Below are 21,349 nucleotides of genomic sequence, written 5' to 3' on the forward strand. Positions count from 1 at the left end.
CATGAAGACCAATTTTAATAGAAGAGATTACAGAGACTTGGGCTTCTGATCTCTTAGAGAACATACGTCTTATAAGCATGGAGGGGATGAGGTCTCTGGAAGTTTCCTGAGAGAAAGGTGTCTCTTAGATGGGAGAAACACTCTACTTTGGAAGCACTTAATGATTTTGTAGGGTAGGAGAGTTCAAGATGAGGAATAGGAGGAAGAGGAGGAAAGCAGAGGATTGACTCTTTGGTGTCATCTGTGGATTTAAAGAAGGAGGATACAGGGGCCTGAGGTCTCTGCCTACCTTGTCCAACTCAGGAAGGGAAGGAGGCCAGGGTCCAGAGCAAGTGCTCTACTTAGATCCCTTGGCTAGCACTTTGCTTGGGCCTTGTCCTTGGGAAACTAGGTGTGGTAGGTGGGAGTGGATGTTGCAGCAGTAACAGCACTATGTCTACACCAAGATTCTTCTGAACTTAGGTAATTTGTTTTTATATTACCTTGGCTTTAACTCTACCTCAGCAGGGAAAAAATGGCATAAATTGATCCTAGATTATCAGAGCTGGATGGATCCTCTGAGATGAAAGGAAGGAATTTGTCTAAGGTCATACAGGGAGCTGAGGCAGGGCGGTGGGAAGAGCTAGTTCTAGAACCAGGCATATGACTTCCCAATACATCATTCTTAGTCTGCCTTTCTGCCTCTGCTTCTCTCAGGTATTCTCACAATTTGGTGTCTAGTGCATGTCATAACTATATCACTATGGGACATGCCATGGGACTAAGAACCTTGCCCCTTTTAATTTTTTATGAGTGAAGGCCTAGGGCTGGGAAAGCTGCATAATAGCAAAGAAGCACAGAGCATTTGTGAACAAATGAAGGAGAATGTCAAGTTTAAAGGTAAGGCTGCATCACTAATCATCCTAAGACTCAGCCAGAGTTTGCCTGATGCCTGTTAAGTCACATTTATCGAGCACTTAGTTAATGCTATGCATTATGATAAGTTCTATGTTTATATTAATTAATTTCATACTCATCAAAATATTATGAGGTAGGAAAGGTATGCCATTTCCATCTATGGATGTGGAAACTGAGGTTCAAAGAAGTGAAGACACCTGCCCAGTGTTGCAAAGCCAGTAAGCGATGGAGCCTGGATTCAGTCTTGTTCTCTGACTACTCTGCTATTCTGTCTCTTTAAAGTGAGTGAAGAGGAAACAGAGACGTCCCTTTATCATCAAATAATGAGTGGGCTGGAAGGGCCCAGTGCTGTGAAGGGCAAGGGGCAAAGGAAGGAAGGGCATTTTGCATCAGATAATTATTCTCTGCTGCTGATTGACCATGGACAGATGGCATGGAGGCTGAGGAACTGAGTTCAATTCCTCACCCCAGTGACCCTCTGGATCCAATCCTTGTGGTGCTGGATGTAGGAATACACTCCATAGCGATCTTTCTTTCCACAGTCCACGCCCCAGGACACCGTGCCCACCAGGTACCACTGGCCTCTTTCTTTATCCAGAGTCACCATGGGGCCTCCAGAATCACCTGCACAGGCATCCTTCCCCCCTAGATGAATCAGAGATACAGATAAATTAAAACGTGCCCACTACCCACAGCACCAAAATCTAAGGCCTCCTTCTCCCCAAGTCTGTTTTGTAATTCACAAAGTTGGGCACGAGAGGGCGCAGCAGACCGTTTGACCCAAACCTGGGCTCAGACTTGCTGGGTCAGACCTGGAGCTGAAACTGCCTTAGTTTTTGGGGAAGGGAATGATGGAAATGATACGTATCCAGCTACAGAATTTCTAAGCCCTCTACTCAGTCCTCCTTCATGCTCTCTTCTCTTACTCCACTTCTCCAAAGGAAGATCCGCCCTGCCCCTGTCCTTCCTCTTTCTGCTCCCTCTGCACCACTGACAGTTTACCAGATTGCATGATCTCCTGTCCTCCCACTGCTGGGCTCCACACCTATCCCCTGAGCTAGCAGTGCCATTGTCCTCTGCCACCTATCTGCAGTCTCTTGACTTACCTTCCTTCTCCCCAGCACAAATCATGTCTGCAGTCACTTTCTTCTTCAGTTGTGTATAGGCCTCCTTGCAAGTGTGATGATCAACAATGGGGATTTCAATCTGAAACACAAGGCCCTTGTTGGTCTCCACCGCTGCTGGCTGAGGAGCGAGCCCCTGTTGTTTTGACACTAATGGAGCTGGCTCTCCGCTCCCTCGCTGCCCCAACCCCACCCCTTCCCTATTCCTTGATGAAGCACCAAGGGTCTTCCTTAGATGCTGGTGAAGGAGCACCAAATGGAGAAGCAGGTGATCCAAGTTCTAGTACAGTCTCTGCCAAGAACTTGCTGTAAGATCTTGGGCAAGTCATTTGCCTTCTCTGAGCCTCAGTTCTCTAATTTGTAAAACGGAGATAAATAATGCTTGCCTAGCAATGTATGCAAAAGCCATGGTTAGTCTTTTCCACTACTCATACGATTACTAGCTGTGGAACTTTGGACATGGACTTATTCATGTTATCTTTCAGATCTCTGTGACTTTTTCCTTGTCTGAAAAATGGAAGTCATAATATTTGACATGATAATCACATGGAGGTGCTGTACAAAAAAGAGATGAGTAAGTAGTTTGTAAGCAGCAAACTGTATAAATACTTAAGGTAACTTAAAGTTTATTGAGGAAGCTCTGGTGGCATGCTGATTAAAAGCACTCAGCTGCAAAAAGTTGGTGGTTTGAACCAGCCAGCTCCTCCGAGGAGGAAAGATGAAGCAGTCTGAATCTGTAAAGATTTACAGCCTTGGAAATGCTATGGAGGCAGTTCTACTCTGTCCTAAAAGACGCACTATGGCTGTGCGTTTATTTGGTTTTTAAGGGTCATTGCTGCTTACTTTGTAGCAAGAATTTACTTGTGCTGTTCTCTCTCACTGGAGTGTGAGCTTTTAGACATTGGGCTTGTCTATTTCTACTTTAGGAACTCTGATGGCATAGTGCCTAAGGCATTTGACTGCTAACCAGGAGGCTGATGGTTCAAACTCACCAGCTACTCCTCAGAAGGATGGTTGGACAATTTACTTCTGTAGTGATACTGCCTTGGAAATGCAAGGAGGGGTTGTTATGAGTCGGATCCGACTCAACGGCAGTGGGTATTTCTACTTTGCACAGCTTGGAACATTGTAAGGACCTAGGGAATAATTATTTTCCATTGAAGTAGTAAATTGATGTAAATGTAAAACCAAAACCAAACCCACTGCCATTGAGTTGATTCCAACTCATAGCGACCCCCATTGGGTTTCAAGGCTATAAATCTTTACAGAAGTAGATTGCCCCATCTTCCTCCCATAGAGCAGTTAGTGGGCTTGAACTGTTGACCTTCTGGTTAGCAGCCAAATGCCTTACCCACTACACTACCAGAGTTCCTTAAAGTACTGTCATTACAGGCAGTCCCTGGAATACAAAGGAGTTCCATTTTTAAGTCTGGCTTTAAGTCGAATTTGTGTGTAAATCAGAACAGTTAGGTACGGTTCATATCTAAAGTCAGTTGGTCAATGTTTGTCTTTAGTATAGTCTTTAGTGTATCTTTCTATGCATAAAAAATATTAAAGAAACACTTTCAGATACACTAAAACATCTTTAACATAATACTGTAATAATAATTATGTTTGGATGCATGGTCACAAAATAGCACCTGTTTGTTATTAAAAACCGTAGTATGTACCTTGAATTTTAAATATAATAGGATGTAAATTGGATGTTTGTAGCCCAGGGACTAGGAGCTCTGGTAGCATAGTGCCTAAGGTATTTGACTGCTAACCCGAATGCTCTTCGGAAGGAAGGTTGGGCAATCTACTTCTGTAGTGATACTGCCTTGGAAACCCAAGGAGGGGTTGCTATGAGTTGAGTTCAACTCGGCGGCACACAACAACAACAACAACAAGTCTAGGGACTGCCTGTATTATTGTTATTGATTCAGTTGGGGTGTAAATGTTAGAGTAGAGGTCTGGAGTAAGAGGAAACATATAGTCTCATTCAAGACTCATTCAATAAACTCATTCAAAAACCAAGAGCTGGATGGGCCATTTGTCCCCAAAGTACAAAAAGCCTGTTGGCCCTTGCTGGGAGGGGATCAGAAGCCATTCAAAGCCCTCTTGGGCCATGGCCTTCCCCAGATAAGATAGAAGAGGAAATCAGGGTCATGGAGTTGCCTCCTTAGCAAATTGTCTATTGCCTAATTAACCTCTATTCATAGATCAGTTATAATTTATGTGTGACTTCCTCTGGGAAGCCCTCCTACAAAGCCGTCCTGGAACACCCAAGATGAGACCAGATCTTCAATTATATGATGCAGAACATCTCGGACTTCTTATCACATTTATCACATTGGTAATTACTTTCTGTCTCTCCTTCTTGACTTCAAGCCCAAGGGTGCCAGGGATCAGATCTTTCCTTTTGTCCCTCTAGCACCACCCCCTAGTAGCTAGTACAATGTCTGGAAGAGGGAAGGCTCCAAAGAAATACCTAGGAGTTAGTGAATGGTTGTTGCTACTAAAATTTTAAAGTATGTTAAAAGAGCATGTAGAAGTATTTGGAAATCAGCTATGTCAACCAGGAACCTGATGATGTAGAATAGGAAAGTTTAGAGAAGAACATCTAGAATTGCCCCTGACTTTGTAATTTGAGATACTTTGGCCTGTTGTTGTTGTTGTTGTTGTTATGTGCCGTTGAGTCGGCCCCAACTCATAGCGACCCCTCCTTGGGTTTCTGAGGCAGTATCACTACGGAAGTAGGATTGCTCAACCTTACTTTGAACTAGAGAGGCAAAATGACTTGGTTAAGATCATCCACCAAGTTGGTAAGAGCCACAGATCCCAACTTCTATTTCAGTGTTGTTTTCTGAAATGATACTAATGTGGAATTCTAAATGCCATGTTGTTGTTGTTCTTGTTATGATGTGCCGTTGAGTCGGACCCGACTCATAGTGACCCCTCCTTGGGTTGCCGAGGCAGTATCACTACGGAAGTAGATTGCCCAATCTTCCTTCTGAGGAGTGGCTAGTGGATTTGAACCACCAGCCTTCTGGTTAGCAGTCAAGTGCCTTAGGTACTATGCTACCAGAGCTCCTTCTAAATGCCATAGTCAAGTTCATTATAGCAAGGACCATGTCTCATAAAACGCTGGCCCACTCATGGCTAATCTGATATGTGAGTTCTTGTAGTGTACAGATAGATCATGGCCTATTAGGGTGTCCAAGCCCACTGTTTTCTGGGAGAATTTTCATAACCGAGACTTTCATAAGCCTCTAGGAACATTGAACAATATTTAGAGACAAGAGGCCCATGATATGTAAACAGATCAATGTTGCTGGTGTTCAAAGTCCCAGTAGATTTTGTGGTGAGTCTGGATTCCTGGTGTTGCTATCCCCCACCCAAGCCTTGAAATTCCTGAGAGGCAATATGGAAAAGGAAGATCCAGTGCCAGGCAGAAGGGTCACTATCCTTAGAGTATAAATTGAACTTCACCTCCATCAGGGTCTCTGGGAACCTTTGTAAGAACTGCTTTCCCCAGCCACTGACGATGACCATGGCCCCTAGAGAAGAGAAGACATGATGAGAGCAGAGAGGTTGTCTGTGGAGTTTAGAGGGTTACATTTTGCAGCCCCATCATATTCTGCCTTTGGAGGAATGGATGAATTGGCCCCTCAGTTGAAGGCAGTATGGTGGGGAGGAAAGATTGCTGGGTCAGAGGTTACCTACAACAGATCTTGGGGCCCTTGATTCTATGATAAATTACCTGATTTGTTTAGGTGTTTATTCTCTCCCACCTCTAACTAGCATGGAACCATGGCATCTAACTTGGTTCTTCCATGGCCTGAAAAGCAAAACTGGAATGGACCCAAATTTGTAAAATGTGGGTGTACTGGAATGATAGTCATAATGGGAAAAATTACAGTAGGCAGACTGCTAGAAATTTAATTTCACTCTTAGAAAACAAAGGCAGTGTGCACATTGCATAACAAGCAAATCTCTTGATCGGCAAAGTCAGAAACACTGGTGTCCTGCTCAAAGATGTTTGCCAACTTCACTGCTTTGAATGTATGTCAATCTCCATAATAATCCAATCTTCCTCATCAGGCTCCTGAAAGGGCTCACTATGCCTCTTCTAAGTATCTCATTTTAGGGCTTTGATTGCAATTTTTCCCATTCTGGTTATAGTTCTGCTTCACTCAAATTTTAAAAATTCAGGTCTGCTCTGATTTCACTGCATTGACCATTACTGAACCAGATTGAACTGATTTGAAGCCCTGCATGGAACCTTGTTTCCATAAAAGCAGTAATCTCATCTATGTTGTTCATAGCTTTATCCCCTTGTCTACAACCATGCTGGCATATAGTACTCAGTCAATAAATGCAAATAAACAAAAAGTTCAGCCTGGTCAACAATATGCTATGCTGCTTTTAGCAAGTCCTCCTTCCTTCCCTTCTGAGCCTCACTTTCGCCATCCACAAAATGAAGAGGCTGGATTTGACGTCCTTTAAGATTCCTTCCAGCTCTGACATTCTGGAAGTCCATGAAGTTAGAAAATCTGAGAGGTGATGTGGAAACTGAGAGAGCAATTCTTTTTGCATTTGAAAAAGAGCTTGGATACTCAAAGCAGCACTGGGCTTAAAGTTGGATACTTAAAACAGCACTGGGCCTAAAGTTGGAAACCTATACGTTAGCCCTAGATCTGCTTCATACAACCCGTACCTTGGGTAAGTCCCTTCAGTTTGGTGAGCCTCGGTTTTCTTATCTTTTAAATGGGGGCTACAATACCACCTCACATGGCTTTTCTGAGTAGTAAATAAGTTAATGAATGTGAAGCAACTGGCAGTGGTAAGCACATGACATCTGTTGAATCAGAACAAGCTATATCTGTGCCTTTCCTGTTTGCTCAGTTCCCCTAAGTACTTCTCAGATTCCATCTTGGCCATATTTTACATCATCTTTGAACTATAGAAAGTGAATTGTGGTATATCACACAATGTATGAATTCAGCACACAGCAAAAAAGAAGCAAACTGGCATGGGTTGGATCATCCGTTTACTTACTTTATGTTGGATATGTTTAAATATTATCTCATTTAAACATCATAACCACACCCATGAGAGTTATCTATAGTTTAGAGGTAAGTAGATTGAGGCTCAGTAAGGTTAAGTAACTTTCTCAAGGTCACTCACCTAGGAGATGGCAGCACTGAGATTTGAACCTACGCTGGTATTGTACCTCAGTGTCAAATGTGCCCTTGTATATTTGGCTTTGTGATGCTGGATGTGAGACTTTGAATTGGCCGCTGGTTTCCTGAAAATATGCAGACACTTCCAGGGAGACTGGAAGGCTTGCTGTTACTGTTGGCATAGTCCTTGAAATGATTCTTCACCCCAGCATGGAAGTTGGTGCTACCTTCCAGCTAGCTAGCATCATCTGTATGGGACCTCTTCTGCAGACACCTCCACAGGTCCCTTTTCAAAAGCTTCTAGCTTCTAAAACTCCAATCTCTGTCCTTTGTTCTATTGGCACTAGGGGTGGTGATTTCTTCTTGTAGCTACTACCTTTATTACCAAAACATCCCCCTTTTACTTTTTATGTCCTTCAATGTTGTTGCTGTTGTTATGTGCTGTCAAGTTGGATCCAGACCTGACTTATTGACCTATCCTTGGGTTTCTGAGGCAGTCCTACTACAGAAGAAGATTGCCCAACCTTCCATCTGAGGAGTGGCTGGTGGGTTTGATCCTCCAGCCTTCTGGTTAGCAGCCAAGTGCCTTAGGCCCTTTGCTACCAGAGCTCCTAAATCCTTCAATACCCTATATTAAATTATCTTTGTTAAATTAAATAATATGGTTTCTATTTTCATACATGGGTCATTGTTTTTATAACACTTAGGTCTGCCTGTTTACTACATGCTACTAACACATTGTACTGCCTTGGAACCAGCTCTGACTTAGCTCTTGTAGGGGAGGTAGCCAGAGAATCATGTAGACACAGTCTCCTGGCTCAGTTTTTCAGCTACAAGCTATGTTGGCATCAGAGCCTAGCCAACTCTGGGGAAGAAATGAATGAGCAGGGGGACTCTGTAGAGGTGGAATGGGGGTGGTACCTTCCTCAGGGGGCCCTTCAGGCAGACAGATGGGCATCACAAAGTCATTCAGCACAGGGCTCTTGGACAGCTCCACCAGACCCACATCATTTTCAAATGTGGTGGGGTCATACTGGGGATGGAGAATGATGTGTTTGGCCATGAGATGCTGTTCCTTTTCATCTGATTGGTACCTCCAGTGTTTGCCTGGGCAAGAAGAAGACAAGTGAGGCATGGAGGCAATGAAGGAAAGGGTCACAACTTATTCCCTGTCAGCCTCTGTCCCATCCAACCCATGATTCCAGTTTTACCTCTTTCACTGCCTTCACTCACTTTTCCCCCCCAGTCATCCCACCCTACCTGCCCTTCCCTACAATTCTCACTGGTTCCCACCTCTGTCTTTCCTCATGAGCTTATCTGTCTACCTTGTAATGTTTGTTCCTCTGCCTGTTGCTACATGTTCAAACCTTCTAGTTACACTTTAGTGCTTGGTCCATATATTGTCATCTCCATGAAGCTTCTTAGATTCTTCAGTTAGAAGTCTTTCCCCTATGAATTCTCAAGGTGCTTTATCTGTTTTCCTCTTAAAGACCTTACTACATACTACTTTATATTAGTGATCTCTTTGCTCTTACTCCTTTATTGGCCTGAAAGCATAATGAACAGAAACCAGATGCTTTTATTTATATTTGTGTCCTTAGACTCTGGAAAAGTATCAGTGGTTAAATGTGTATTTAACTGTATTAAATCAGTGGGTGCTCTCACTTTTACAAAGAATTAAAGCCTTGATTTCATGTATATGACCAAAAAAATCAAAACCAAACTCACTACCATCAAGTTAATTCCAACTCATAGTGACCCCCATTGAGTTTCTGAGGCAATAAAACTTTACTGAAGTAGATTACCCCATCTTCCATCCTCAGAGTGGCTGGTACGTCTGAACTGCCAACCTTCTGGGTAGGAGTCAAATGCCTTAGGCACTATACCACCAGAACTCCACTTGAAACCACAGATTTATAGAAGCCTGAAGGGTCTTTGGAAATTACTAGACTGGACTCTTCAGTTTATCATTGTGAAAACTGAGGTGTAGACTTCAATGACTTGCTCATATTTACATCACTTGAAAATCATAGACTACACTTGAACTCAGGTCCCTGGACTCCAGTCCTGGGCTCCATTTGATCCAGCCTCCTGCCATGATGAGTGAGTTAGAAAATGAGTGAGTGAATAAATATGCCTTGGAAAATGACAGTAGTGGCACTCCATTCCCTGGAACGTTGCCCTGTCTTCAGTAATCAACTTTCCTGTCACTCACCTAAGATGATGTTAAAGTCATAAGGTCTGATTATATCTGTGTCATGTAGGATTGGGTCCTCTGGGTCAAGTGCCTGGTGGAGGCAGTGAGCAGCAGTCACAATCCAGTTGGTGCCTGAGAACAGAATACACACACACACACACACACGCACACACCATCCTGCACTGCACCATCCCGCTTTCCTGAACTCCAGGTATGGTGCTTTGGGGTATCTCAGGGCATCCTCAAGGCCTTGCAGATGCCCATACTCCTCTCCACTGCATTTCATGGCATCAAATCTGACACTTACAAGATCCTATTCTGAAGATGAGGGATTGAAATATGATTTCATCTGTATATTCCAACCCAGGCCAAGACCAAACCCTTTAAAGAGGTCCCTTAATTTAGTCCCTTAAATTCCTGGGGTTGGTGACCTCTATATAGCCCAAGAGTTCCCACAAAAAAATCTTTGTGCTCACTGGCTGTATCTCAGGTCTTGTTATTCAATGTGTGTTCTGTGTACCAGCAGCTCAGCATCACATGGAAGCTGATGAGAAATATAGGATCTCAGGCCCCTCTGCAGACCTCCTGAACCAGAATCTGCTATTTTAGCAAGATCCCATAAGTGATCCCTATACATATTAAAGTTTAAGAATCACTACTCTAATATGGTGCTTCTCAGCCCTGGCTACACATTTGAATCACCTGGGGAATTAAAAAATAAATAAATAAATCAGTGCTTTAAACCATTTAAGTCACGGGGATGAGGCTCAGGCACAAACATGTTAAAAGTTCCCCAGGTGATTCTACTGCTCCCATGGCTGAGAGCCACCACTCTGGTCTTCTTCTTATTGTATAGACATTGACCCTGAGATCTGCAGGAAAGCAAGGATGTCCAGCACCACCCAGCAGGCCACTTATCTGGCTTCTTCTCCTGGATGGACAAATCCATCTCCTAGTCTTGCCCTGGGCTTAATTCAAGCTTAGAGTTCAGCTCATCATTTAGGTGGGACAAATCAGTAGGTAGCTGAGCCCAGAAGCATAACCAGGATGAGACAAATAGAAAGAAAGATTCCAGGGTTTTGGGGTGGGGCATCAGGTCAAAGTTCAGAGTCTTTCTAGAGCAGATACCTTTCTGGAGCAGGAGTTTCAGGCTCCATTTGGCCCCTTAAGGAGCCACTATGTTCTATGGCTACAAGGTTTTGAGTAGCCTGTACCTAAGCCATCTCTGGTTCTCCTGTTAGGCATTCCTGATCGTTGTCCATTCTGGGGCTACTAGCCGGATTTTTCCAGGTATTCTAAGGCACCCAGGTTAAGAGAGCTTGTGTCAGAGCAGGATTCTGAGCTATATAGATGAATTCAGATTTGTGGAACAGAGAGTCCAGGGACACAACTTCTTTTCCCAGCTCTGCAAATAATGAGTCTCTGAGACAATCTCCCTCTATCCAGGCCTCAGAGTGGACATTGAAATGGTACTTTCCCTCCTTCTGCTATTCCCCAGTTCTTCTCCTGGGTCCTCTTCCCTGCACTACCTGTTCCCTCCCATCACAACACTGAAGAAAAGAAGGAGGAGAGAGATTATAAATTAGGAGCGCTGTGGGGAGGGTAAAGTGTGTGGGAACTTTTGGCTTGGGAGAGAGTAGAAAAGTGGGCTTTAAATCTTTCTACACATAATAGGGAATGAACATGCAAAATACAAGTAAGTCTTGCCATTATGAAACTTTAAAGGTCAAGGCTTAAGAAAACTAATTTGATTCTTAAAACTGTGGGCACATAATCCATCTCTTTTACTTGCCTTCTAACAAAATCCAAAATGTCTGATGAAGTGGAGTCTTCACTTCCTTTCCTTCTCCTTCTCTCCTCTTCTTCCCTCTCTCTCTCTCTGATTTTTTTCTCTTTCTCCATTCTGCCTCCCCCCTTCCTTTCTGTCTTTCTTGTTTCTCCTCTTTTTGGTCTCTCCTGCCCTACCAGTCTTTCATCCTCTGGTCATACTTTTATATTTTTTCTCATTCTCTTTTCAGTTCCCCCTCTTTCATTTTCTAGGGCTCTATCATTTCCCCATTGTTCTCTGTCTATCACTGTTTTTTGTCCTCTCGCTGTCTTCCTAATTCTGCCTCTGTCACTCTCCTCTGTATATCTTCTTGTCCTTCTCTGTCTTGGTGCTCCCCCTGCTCTGCTCCCCTCTGGATTACCCTCAACCTTATCTCACCACATATTTCTCCCTTTAACACCTTTGTTCACTTGCTTTTTCCCTTTGAGAGGCTCCCTTCATAAAATGAGAAGGTTCATCTTTGTTTTTGGAAGTATAAGGATTATTTCTTTGCAGAAGAGGGTTCACATCTGCTTGCTGGTTCTCACATTTCTGGGTGGTCTAACTGCAGCCCTAGCTCAGGACTTGTCCACCCCAAGAGTATCCCTGACAAGGAGCTGTCTGCACCCTGGTAGAGGCTGAGGGAAAGACACGCTAACAGCCCCAAGCTGCCCAAACAGAGGTGGATTAATCTAAGCCTTCTTCCTTTGTGAAGAGATCTGATCAGAAACTAGGCTGGGACTCTTGGTTGCTATTCCTTACGCTTAGCATGTCAGAGCTGCAATGGGCCTGAAGTCATCCCGACCAAACTGCTCATGCAAAGATGGATATTAAGTCTCTGAAAAGCCCAAGATCACAAAGCCAGCAAGCAGCAGGAAGAGCCATTAGCTCTTCTTTTTCCATCCTCCTCCCCACTCTCACCTACATTAAATCCAACACAAACTTTTGAGTCCTATTTCCTAATGTTTTAAAATCTGTCTCCTTATTTTCTTTCTTTCTCCCAATCTATGTTTGTTCTAAGGCTAATGACTTCTTTCCTCACTATTGCAATAGCCACCTCACTGAGCTCTTGGCCTCTGATTCACCTGCTTTTCGATCCATACTGCCTCTAGAAAGAACTTTCCAGAATATGCTTATAAACCTGCAGTCACATTCAGAATAAAATGTAAATTCCTAAGCATGGCATTCAAGATCTTCCTAAATCTACATTCCCTCACTTCCCCAGGGAGAGTTTTCTGATTCTCTCTGGTCCCACTACCCTGGCTTACCTTGCCCTTGAACAACATATAAGTGCCTGGTGTTATAATCCATGTTTGAGGGTCTAACTCTATGACTTAATCTTCCTCAGTGCCAGAAACTGACCTGGTTTAGGTTGGTATTTGTTGACTGGAGGAAGCAGCTAGAATAGAAACATATGTCTTCCTGTTTCAGTTAAGGGCTTTTTCTACCATGCTATACTTCTGGGCTCTGATACTGGTGTGGACAGTGATTCTCAATAATGCCATCTTGGTTAACCTCTAGGAATAGGGTCCCTTAATAACCATGTAGTCTCTTAACCCTGGGTCCCCCGCCCCTTCCACTTCCTTACCTAGAAGGGAGCCCCCACAGAAAGGCTGTCCTCTCGGGTGTGCTAGCATGGCAATCCAGGGGGTGGTGCCCTTCTGGGCCGGACGTCCATTGAAGATCCTGGCCAACAGCTTCCGGGAGACTTTGGGCAGCCCACACACTGCAGTCAAGGGAGGGAAGGACAAGTCACACTCTGGCTTCATCTTGCTCTTTGCCAGATCTACCAGGACCTCACCCTCTATTGTTGTTGTTGTTATGTGCCATCGAGTCGAACCCGACTCATAGCGACCCCCCCTTAGGTTTCCGAGGCAGTATCACTACGGAAGTAGATTGCCCAACCTTCTTTCCAAGGAGTGGCTGTGGGGTTTGAAGTGCCAACCTTCTAGTTAGCTATTATTTTTGATCTTTCAGCATCCTCTGCCCCTTCTAGTAACAGCACTTTTAATTTTCTTTGGGGCCTACTCTTCCTTCTTTCATTCTTCTTCTTCTTCTTTTTTTTTTATTCAAAATTTTTTGTTGTGATTTGGGTGAAATTTTACAAAGCAGATTCATTTTATATTCAACTGTTCATACACATTTTGTTTTACAGGTTACATTCCCTGGAGTATAATATCTTACCTCCCACTTCCTCCCTGTGGTTACCCTTTCCATGTGTCCTTCTTGCCAATGCATTCTTGCCTCCCTACCTTTCTTCCTGTGCAAATGCTGCCCTTCTGATATGCCATGGTTCATTATACTAAGGAGTGCATCTCCATGGGCTTAGAATTGAACTCACTTCTGTGGCTTAACTCTCAGCCAAATAATAGAAAGGCTTATGAGTTGAACTTCTTCCTTCATTCTTAATCCATGCAACACGGGTTGGATTGACCTCATGTCTAGTTCCAGTGGTAGGATGTGACCCATATCTGGCTAATCAAAATGCCTATCCCTTGGTCACAGCAATTGCTTGGAGATAGAAATATGGACCCACCAAGACAATTAAAGTTTGACTTGGGAATTTTTCTAAACATATTAGAAAAAAGAGAATTTTATTTTTCTGCTTGAATTGCTAATCTGCTGGCTATGAACACATATCTTCCAACAATTACTTCACTGAGAATTGCTGAGAATGATGCTACTAACAGAGAAAAATGGAGCTGAATGATGAGAAATAAAGGGAGGGAGATTGCATCCTGATGTTTGAGCTCCTCGATCTAAACTTACCTGAAGCTTTTTGGTATGGATTTGTCAGTTATGGAAGTCTATAAACTCTCTTATTTTCGTTTCCTTCAGCTTTTGTTGGTTTTCTGTTACTTAGAAATGAAATAGTCCTGAATAATAAACGATCCTCATGTACTATCTCATCAAAAAAAAGCCCTTCCTCAGGATCTTATGTGGTTGCAGATCCCCATAACAAGTGTATACTTGCTCCATACCATGTTTCTACTGTTTACACAACTGAATAAGCCCTTGGAAATCACCTAGCCTATCCTTCTCTTTATACAGATAAAACAAAAACAAGTCCCCAAGAAGGGAATTGACTTGCCAAAAATTATTCTGTGAGTTACTGGAAAAGCTCTAATTCTAGGTTTCTTGACTCCCAACTCTGGCTATTCTCACTCTTGCCAGCACCCCTAATGGATGGATTAAATGGATTAAACATTGTGTCTTCCCCATGTGCTCATACCTCAAGCCCCTACATCTCTGCAGTCATCTGCCTTCTTTGTATGTGTTACCAGGATCTGAGTAGGGTACCAAAATCATGGATGAATGTGCTGCAATGGTGACTGCATTCTCAGCATCTCCCAGCACCATTCTACATGCCATTGGCTAGTTTCCCCAAGCTAGCATTGTGCCCCTGCCTTCATTCCCAGCAGATGCTCCAAAGCCAGAATGTGAACTCCCTCAATGATCTTCCTCTCCATCTCCTGCACCTGTGGACTTTCTTGTCTTCAGAAATAATTTTGTGTTCTGAATCTCATTACTTGCAAACTTTTAGGACCCAGCTTTGGAGATTCTCATCCCTGTCCTGTTTCTTCTATCTCTCCCTTTCCTATACTTGTAAAGCATAATCAAACCTTTCCATTCTAAAAACCAAACTTCCACTTTTCCCTGCTCCCCATTCACTTCAAAGTCTTTCCTTCTCTTCCTTTCCATAGTCAAGATTCTGAGAAGAGGAATTGACACTCAGTCTCTACATCCTTCCCTCTGTTTTGGAGGTGGACTTGGGAGAAAGAAGGAAAGCATGGCACTCATCACAAACTTGGAAATAAGGTGACCATTTGATATTTAATAAATCTATTATCATGGATAGATATAGAATGTCTCAGGGCCAATACATGATATTTACATGTATGTTGTTGTTGTTGTTGTTACTTGCCGTTGAGTCGGCCCCGACTCATAGCGACCCCTCCTTGGGTTTCCGAGGCAGTATCACTACGGAAGTAGGATTGCCCAACCTTCCTTCCGAGGAGTGGCTGGTGGGTTTGAACCGCCAGCCTTCTGGTTAGCAGTCAAGTGCTTTAGCCACTATGCTACCAGAGCTCCTATTTACATGCATAGGAGAATATTATTTTTGAAATTTTATCTGATGTATTTTTCATCCATAGAAGTTCTTATGGCCCTGTGGATCCCCAGTTATTGAAGTTGGAGAATCCATTCTTTTACACAAATGCAAAACAGAAGCCAAAGTTTAGAAATACAGACTTTCATTTGAAGAGTCAGGGTTTGTGTGAAAATAAAAGATTCATAAGTGTGAGATTTATCCCAGGAATGCAAGCATGGCTCAATATAAGAAAATCAATCAATTTAATATACCACACCAATAAGAAAAAGAAGAAAAAAAAAAAAAGGAGGAAAATATTCCATAGATAATTATCTCAATCAATGGAGAAAAAGCATTTGACAAAACCCAATATCCTTTCATGATAAAAACACTCAGACAAGTAGGAATAAAAGAAAATTCTGGATTTCCAGTAACATGGCAGAATAAGCAGACAAGCTACACAGACCCTCTCCGACAAAGAAAAGAGAAACCAATTGACACAGATACAGAAGATAATCCTGGAAAGGAAGAATACAGAAATGGATTAAACATCAACTAGTAGAAAAAACTGAGTGAAACTTGTGAATGAAGTGACAAACAGAGCTGCAGACTGTCAGCTATCCTGACAGCATGGGCAGCCTGAATATTTCCAAGTGGTGTTAGGTCCTGAGAATCAACCTAAAAATCATCCCTGCTCTCCTAGTGCTGCATGGATGACTACATGGTGGCTGATGACTAAAAAAGGAAACAGCAAAGAAGGAGACAAACTGAGCTGTGGACTTTCAGCTGTCCAGAGGGCTCAGCCATTTTGAATGCTTACAAGCTGCAGCCATTTTGGATCTTTAAAGCCACAGCATTCTCATTCAGATTTCAGGGATCTAAGAAGACGATCCACTTGCAAGGACAACATGGACATGTGGGTGCCTGATGATTGGAAAGGAGACAGGTGGTGAGTGCATAAGTACAACCAACTAGTGAATAGAGGAGTACAGTTCCTTGCTTACTCAGATGACATCCAAACAAAACAAAGAAAATGAAAATCTTGGGCAAATACTCCACCAATTAAATATAAACACATAAATGTCACAATGTCTCAGAGACAACAGACCATCACAGTCCACACAAAGAAGCAAGATAAAGCAGTAGAAAAAGAGACCAGGATACAGAACCAGAACACATCCCTGAGGAAGACACAGCATTGGAAATCCCTGATAAGGAATTCAAAAGAATTATAGTTAGTACCTTCAACAGATTGACAGATCAAGGAAAACACTGACAAAATTGAGGAAAACAGACAAAACCATAGAACAATTTTAGAAGACAATACAAGAACAAAATGACAAAATAAATGAAAATTAGAAATGATACAAATGTATGGATAGAAATCCAGAAGATTAATACTACATTTTCAGAAAAAGATAACACTTTGAACAGACAAAGGAGTAGAATTGAATCAATGGAAGACAGAATTAGTGAGATTGAAAACAGATACCTCAATGCTTCTTTGGAAATGGATCAATCAGAAAAAAAGATGAAAACAAAGTGAAGAAAGCCTAAAGTTCATGTGGATACCATCAAAAGGAATAACCTACATGTAATCAGAATTTCAGAACAGGAAAGGACAAATAAAACCACAGAGAAAACTGTCAAAGATTTCTTCGGAGGAAATTTCCCTGATATGGTGAAGGACAAGAACATATCCATTCAAGAAGTCCAATGGACCCCAAATAGGAGAGAGCTCAAAAGAAAATCACCAAGACATATCATCATCAAACTCACCAAAACCAAAGACAGAGAAAGAATCCTGAAAGCAGCATGGGAAAATGAAAAGGTACCTACAAAGGGCAACCAATAAGACTAAGCTCTGAATCCTCACAGAAACCATGCAGGTGAGAAGACAATGGGGTGGTATATATAAATCGTGAAAGAAAGAAAAAAAAAATCCAACCAAGAATTATATACCTGACAAAATTGTCCCTCAAATATAATGGTTAAGTTAGGACATTTCCAGATAAGCAGAAATTAAGAGAATTTGTTAAAACCAGACCAACCTTATAAGAGACACAAAAGAGAATCCTTTGGACAGAGAACCAACAACAGCAAACAACAACTGACCATTAACACACATGATGACATGACCCAGAAACCAACCCAATTATGGACGTATCCAAAGTAAAATAGCTGATAGTATCCAAAGTTACAAGATTGTAAACAGGGAACCACAGACGTCAAATGGCAAATGAGGAAAACTGCAAACCAAAAAGAGGGAAAAATAGTGTAGTTGGAGAACTTTTAAATGGTGAGAAAATAAAGAAAATTTCAAGATAGAACGAACTGTTCTGAACTTGGGAAGGAAATTATAAATCACAGGGTAACCTCAAAGAAAAATGATAAACCTTCACAATAAAAAAGAGGACAAGCACAAATATTTAGCAAATAGTAAAACAATAGCAACAAAGGAAGGGATAACACGATTCATAAAGAAAATGAACTCAGCACAGATATTTATATGGAACAAAGAAATCACAACACCATGAAAAAACACATAACAAAATGACAGCAACAAATTCATACTTGTTGATGATTACACTGAACGTTAGTGGATTAAATGCACCACTCAAGAGACGGAGAGTTGCAGAATGGAGAAGAAAATACAACCCATCAATATGCTGTTGTGGTGGTTATGTTTGTATGTTAACTTGGCTGGGCCTGGTTGAGTGGCTGGGCAGCTGATGGTAGTTATTCCCCATGATGAAACTGGCCATCATCTCCATGGTGGGATCTACTACAAGCAGCTGAGTAACTGCCTTTGGGATGTGGTCTGCTCCTTGTACATAAGGAGAAGCATTGAGGATAGTCTCTAGCTTATGGCATGCTTGGACCCTGCATGTAGCTGTGTCATTGTTCAGCAGCCTGCCATACTCTGCCAACCTGGGGACTTACAATGGACTTGAATTAATGGCCTGCCATGTGGTTTGGTAATATTGGGATTGTGCCTTTTTACTTGTCAACCTTGGGCTTGGCAGCCTCAGCAGCCAGCAGCTGTCTGAGTGAAGAAAAGCCTCTAGCTTCAGTGGACTGGGAATTGGAGGCAGAGCTGAAACCCAAGGCTGAGGGGCTTTCACCCAGCCCCTAGAGCCTGGCACTTTGAACCCGGACTTCTAGCCTCCTGAACTGTAAGAGAATAAATTCATGTCTGTCCAAGCCATCCCATTTGTGGTATATTCTTATTAGAATGGCACTAGGTAACAAGAACAGCTGTCTAGAAGAGACACACCTTAGAGAGAAAGACAAAAATAGATTAAAAATCAACAGTTGGAAAAAGATATATCAAGCAAATGGCAACAAAAAAGAGCAGGACTGGTAATATTAATTTCTGATAAAATTGACTTTAAGACAAAAACAGAGACAAAGGAGGATATTATATAGTGGTTAAAGGACCAATTGAACGAGAGGACATGTGTGGTTGTTATTATGTGCTGTCGAGTCAGCCCTGACTCATAGTGACCCCTCCTTGGGTTTCTGAGACAGTATCACTACGGAAATAGATCACCCAACCTTCCTTCCAAGGAGTGGCTGGTGGGTTTGAACCGCCAGCCTTCTGGTTAGCAATCAAGTACCTTAGGCACTATACTAATATCTATGCACCCAATGAAAGAGCCCCAAAATACATAAGTCAGACTTTAACAGAATTGAAAAGACAAATAGATGAGTCTACAGTCATAGTTGTTGTTATGTACCGTTGAGTCGGACCGACTTATAGTGACCTCTCCTTGGGTTTCCGAGGCAGTATCACTGCAGAAGTAGATTGCCCCCTCCTCCTTCCAAGGAGTGGCTGGTGGGTTTGAACCACCAGCCTTCTGGTTAGCAGTCAAGTGCCTTAGGCACTATGCTATGGTCATAGTAGGAGGCTTTAATACACCACTTTCAATCAATGATAGAACAACTGAAAAGAAACTCAACAAATATGCAGAAGAACTAAACAATACAATCCATTAACTTCTTATAAACATCTACAGAGCACTTCACCCAACACCACCACATTATACATCCTTTTCCAGTGCACATTGAACATTCTCCAGGATAGACCATATGTTAGGACACAAAGCAAACTTTAATAAATTTAAAAACATTGAAATACTGCAAAGCATCTTCTCAGATCACAATGATATAAAATTAGAAATCAATAGGTAGAGCAACGGAAAAAGAGCAAACACTTGGAAACTAAATAAGACCTTCTTTTAAAATCACTGGGTAATATAAGAAATAAAAATTGCAATTAAAAAATTCCTTGAATCAACAGAGAATGAAAATACAACATACTAAAATCTTTGGGACACAGCAAAAGCAGTGATCAGAGGTCAATTTATAGCAATAAATGTATACATCAAAAAACAAGAAAGAGATAAAATAAACACCTTAACTCAACATCTCCAACAAGTACAAAAAGAGTGACAAAAAAAGCCTACAGTCACCAAAAAAAAAGAGAAATAATAAAGATTCAAGCAGAAATAAATGAAACAGAAAATAGACAACAGAAAAAAGTCAACACGACTAGAAGTTATCTTTTTGGAAAGATAAATAAAATTTACAAACCACTGGCAAATTTAACAAAGGAAAAGAGGGAGAGAATACAAATAACATGAATAAGAAACTAATTGGGCAATGTCATAACAGAACCAACAGAAATTAAAAGGATAATATCAGGATACTATGAAGAACTATACTCCAACAAATTTGAAAATCCAGAAGAAATGGACAGATTTCTAGAAATGTACTACTTACCTAAACTAACACAGCCTGAGACAGAAAATCTGAGCAGACTCACAACAAGGAAGAAATTGAACAGGTCATAAAAAAAATTACCATAAAATACAGTTTCACTGGAGAATTCTACTGAAAGTTCAGAGAAGAACTGACACCAGTCATACTCAAACTATTCCAGAACATAGAAAAGGATGGAATCCTCCCTAACTCATTTTATGAAGCAAGCATAACCTTGATACCAAAATCAGGCAAAGACATCACTGAAAAGGAAAACTACAGGCCAATGTCCCTCATGAATATAGATGCAAAAATCTTCAACAAAATCCTAGCCAATAGATCAAGACCGATCACAAAGATCGATATCCTAGGCATTAGCAAGCTGAAATGGACTGGTATTGGCCTTTTTTTGAATTGGACAATCATATGATCTGATATCCTAGGAATGAAAAATTGAAGAATGATATGGCATCCATTTTCAAAAAGAACATTTCAAGATTTTTCTTGAAGTACAATGCTGTCAGTGATAGTATAATATATGCACGCTTACATGGAAAACCAATTAATGCAACTATCATTCAAATTTATGCACAAACAGCTAATGTCAAAGACAAAGAAATTGAAGATTTTTACCAACTTCTGTTGTCTGAAACTGATCAAACATACAATCAAGATGGATTGATAATTACTGGTGACTGGAATGTGAAAGTTGGAAAGAAGAAGGATTGGTAGTTAGAAAAATTGCCCTTGGTGATAAAAACAATGCTGGAGATCTTACGATAAGATTTTGCAAGACTAATGACTTAGTCATTGAAAATACCCATTTTCAACAGCAAAAATCATGACTATACACATGGACCTTGCTAGGTGGAATACACAGAAATCAAATAGATCACATCTATGGAAAGAGACAGTGGAGAAGCTCAATGTCATCAGTTAGAACAAGACTAGTGGTCACCTGCAAAAGAGACCATCAATTGTTCATATGCAAGTTCAATTTGAAGCTGAAGAAAACAGAAACAAGTCCATGAGAGCCAAAGTGTGACCTTGAATATATCCCACCTCAATTTAGAGACTATCTCAAGAATAAATTTGACATGTTGAATGCTAGTGACTGAAGACCAGATGAATTGTGGGATTGCATCAAGGATAACATACATGACTGAGTTGTCAGTGAAGGCAAACATGGGTATATGGATGGATAGATAGGTGGACAAGCTAAACGATTAGGTATGTCTATGAAATGGGGAGTGTATCCAAGATCATATATAGGGTTGGCAGACAATGGGCCTATAAGTTTATGTG

At 41.6% G+C, this 21,349-nt stretch overlaps 1 protein-coding gene across 1 annotated transcript in view; it reads right to left on the reverse strand.

The window, feature by feature from the left end:
- Positions 1-1,351: 1,351 nt before the first annotated feature.
- Positions 1,352-21,349, reverse strand: part of MASP1 (MBL associated serine protease 1) — a 100,927-nt gene continuing 80,929 nt past the window's right edge. Inside the window, exons 11-16 of the mRNA XM_042780287.1 lie at positions 12,779-12,916; positions 9,402-9,515; positions 8,108-8,293; positions 5,493-5,560; positions 2,004-2,103; positions 1,352-1,542 (exon numbers count right to left, since the gene is read on the reverse strand). Of these exons, the coding sequence (XP_042636221.1) occupies positions 1,352-1,542; positions 2,004-2,103; positions 5,493-5,560; positions 8,108-8,293; positions 9,402-9,515; positions 12,779-12,916 (797 nt within the window). The remainder of the gene's footprint in view (positions 1,543-2,003; positions 2,104-5,492; positions 5,561-8,107; positions 8,294-9,401; positions 9,516-12,778; positions 12,917-21,349) is intronic.

This window comes from Orycteropus afer, unplaced genomic scaffold (genome assembly GCF_000298275.1).
Source record: "Orycteropus afer afer isolate SDZICR_OR568_19922 unplaced genomic scaffold, OryAfe1.0 scaffold00032, whole genome shotgun sequence".
Classification (NCBI taxonomy): Eukaryota; Metazoa; Chordata; class Mammalia; order Tubulidentata; family Orycteropodidae; genus Orycteropus; species Orycteropus afer.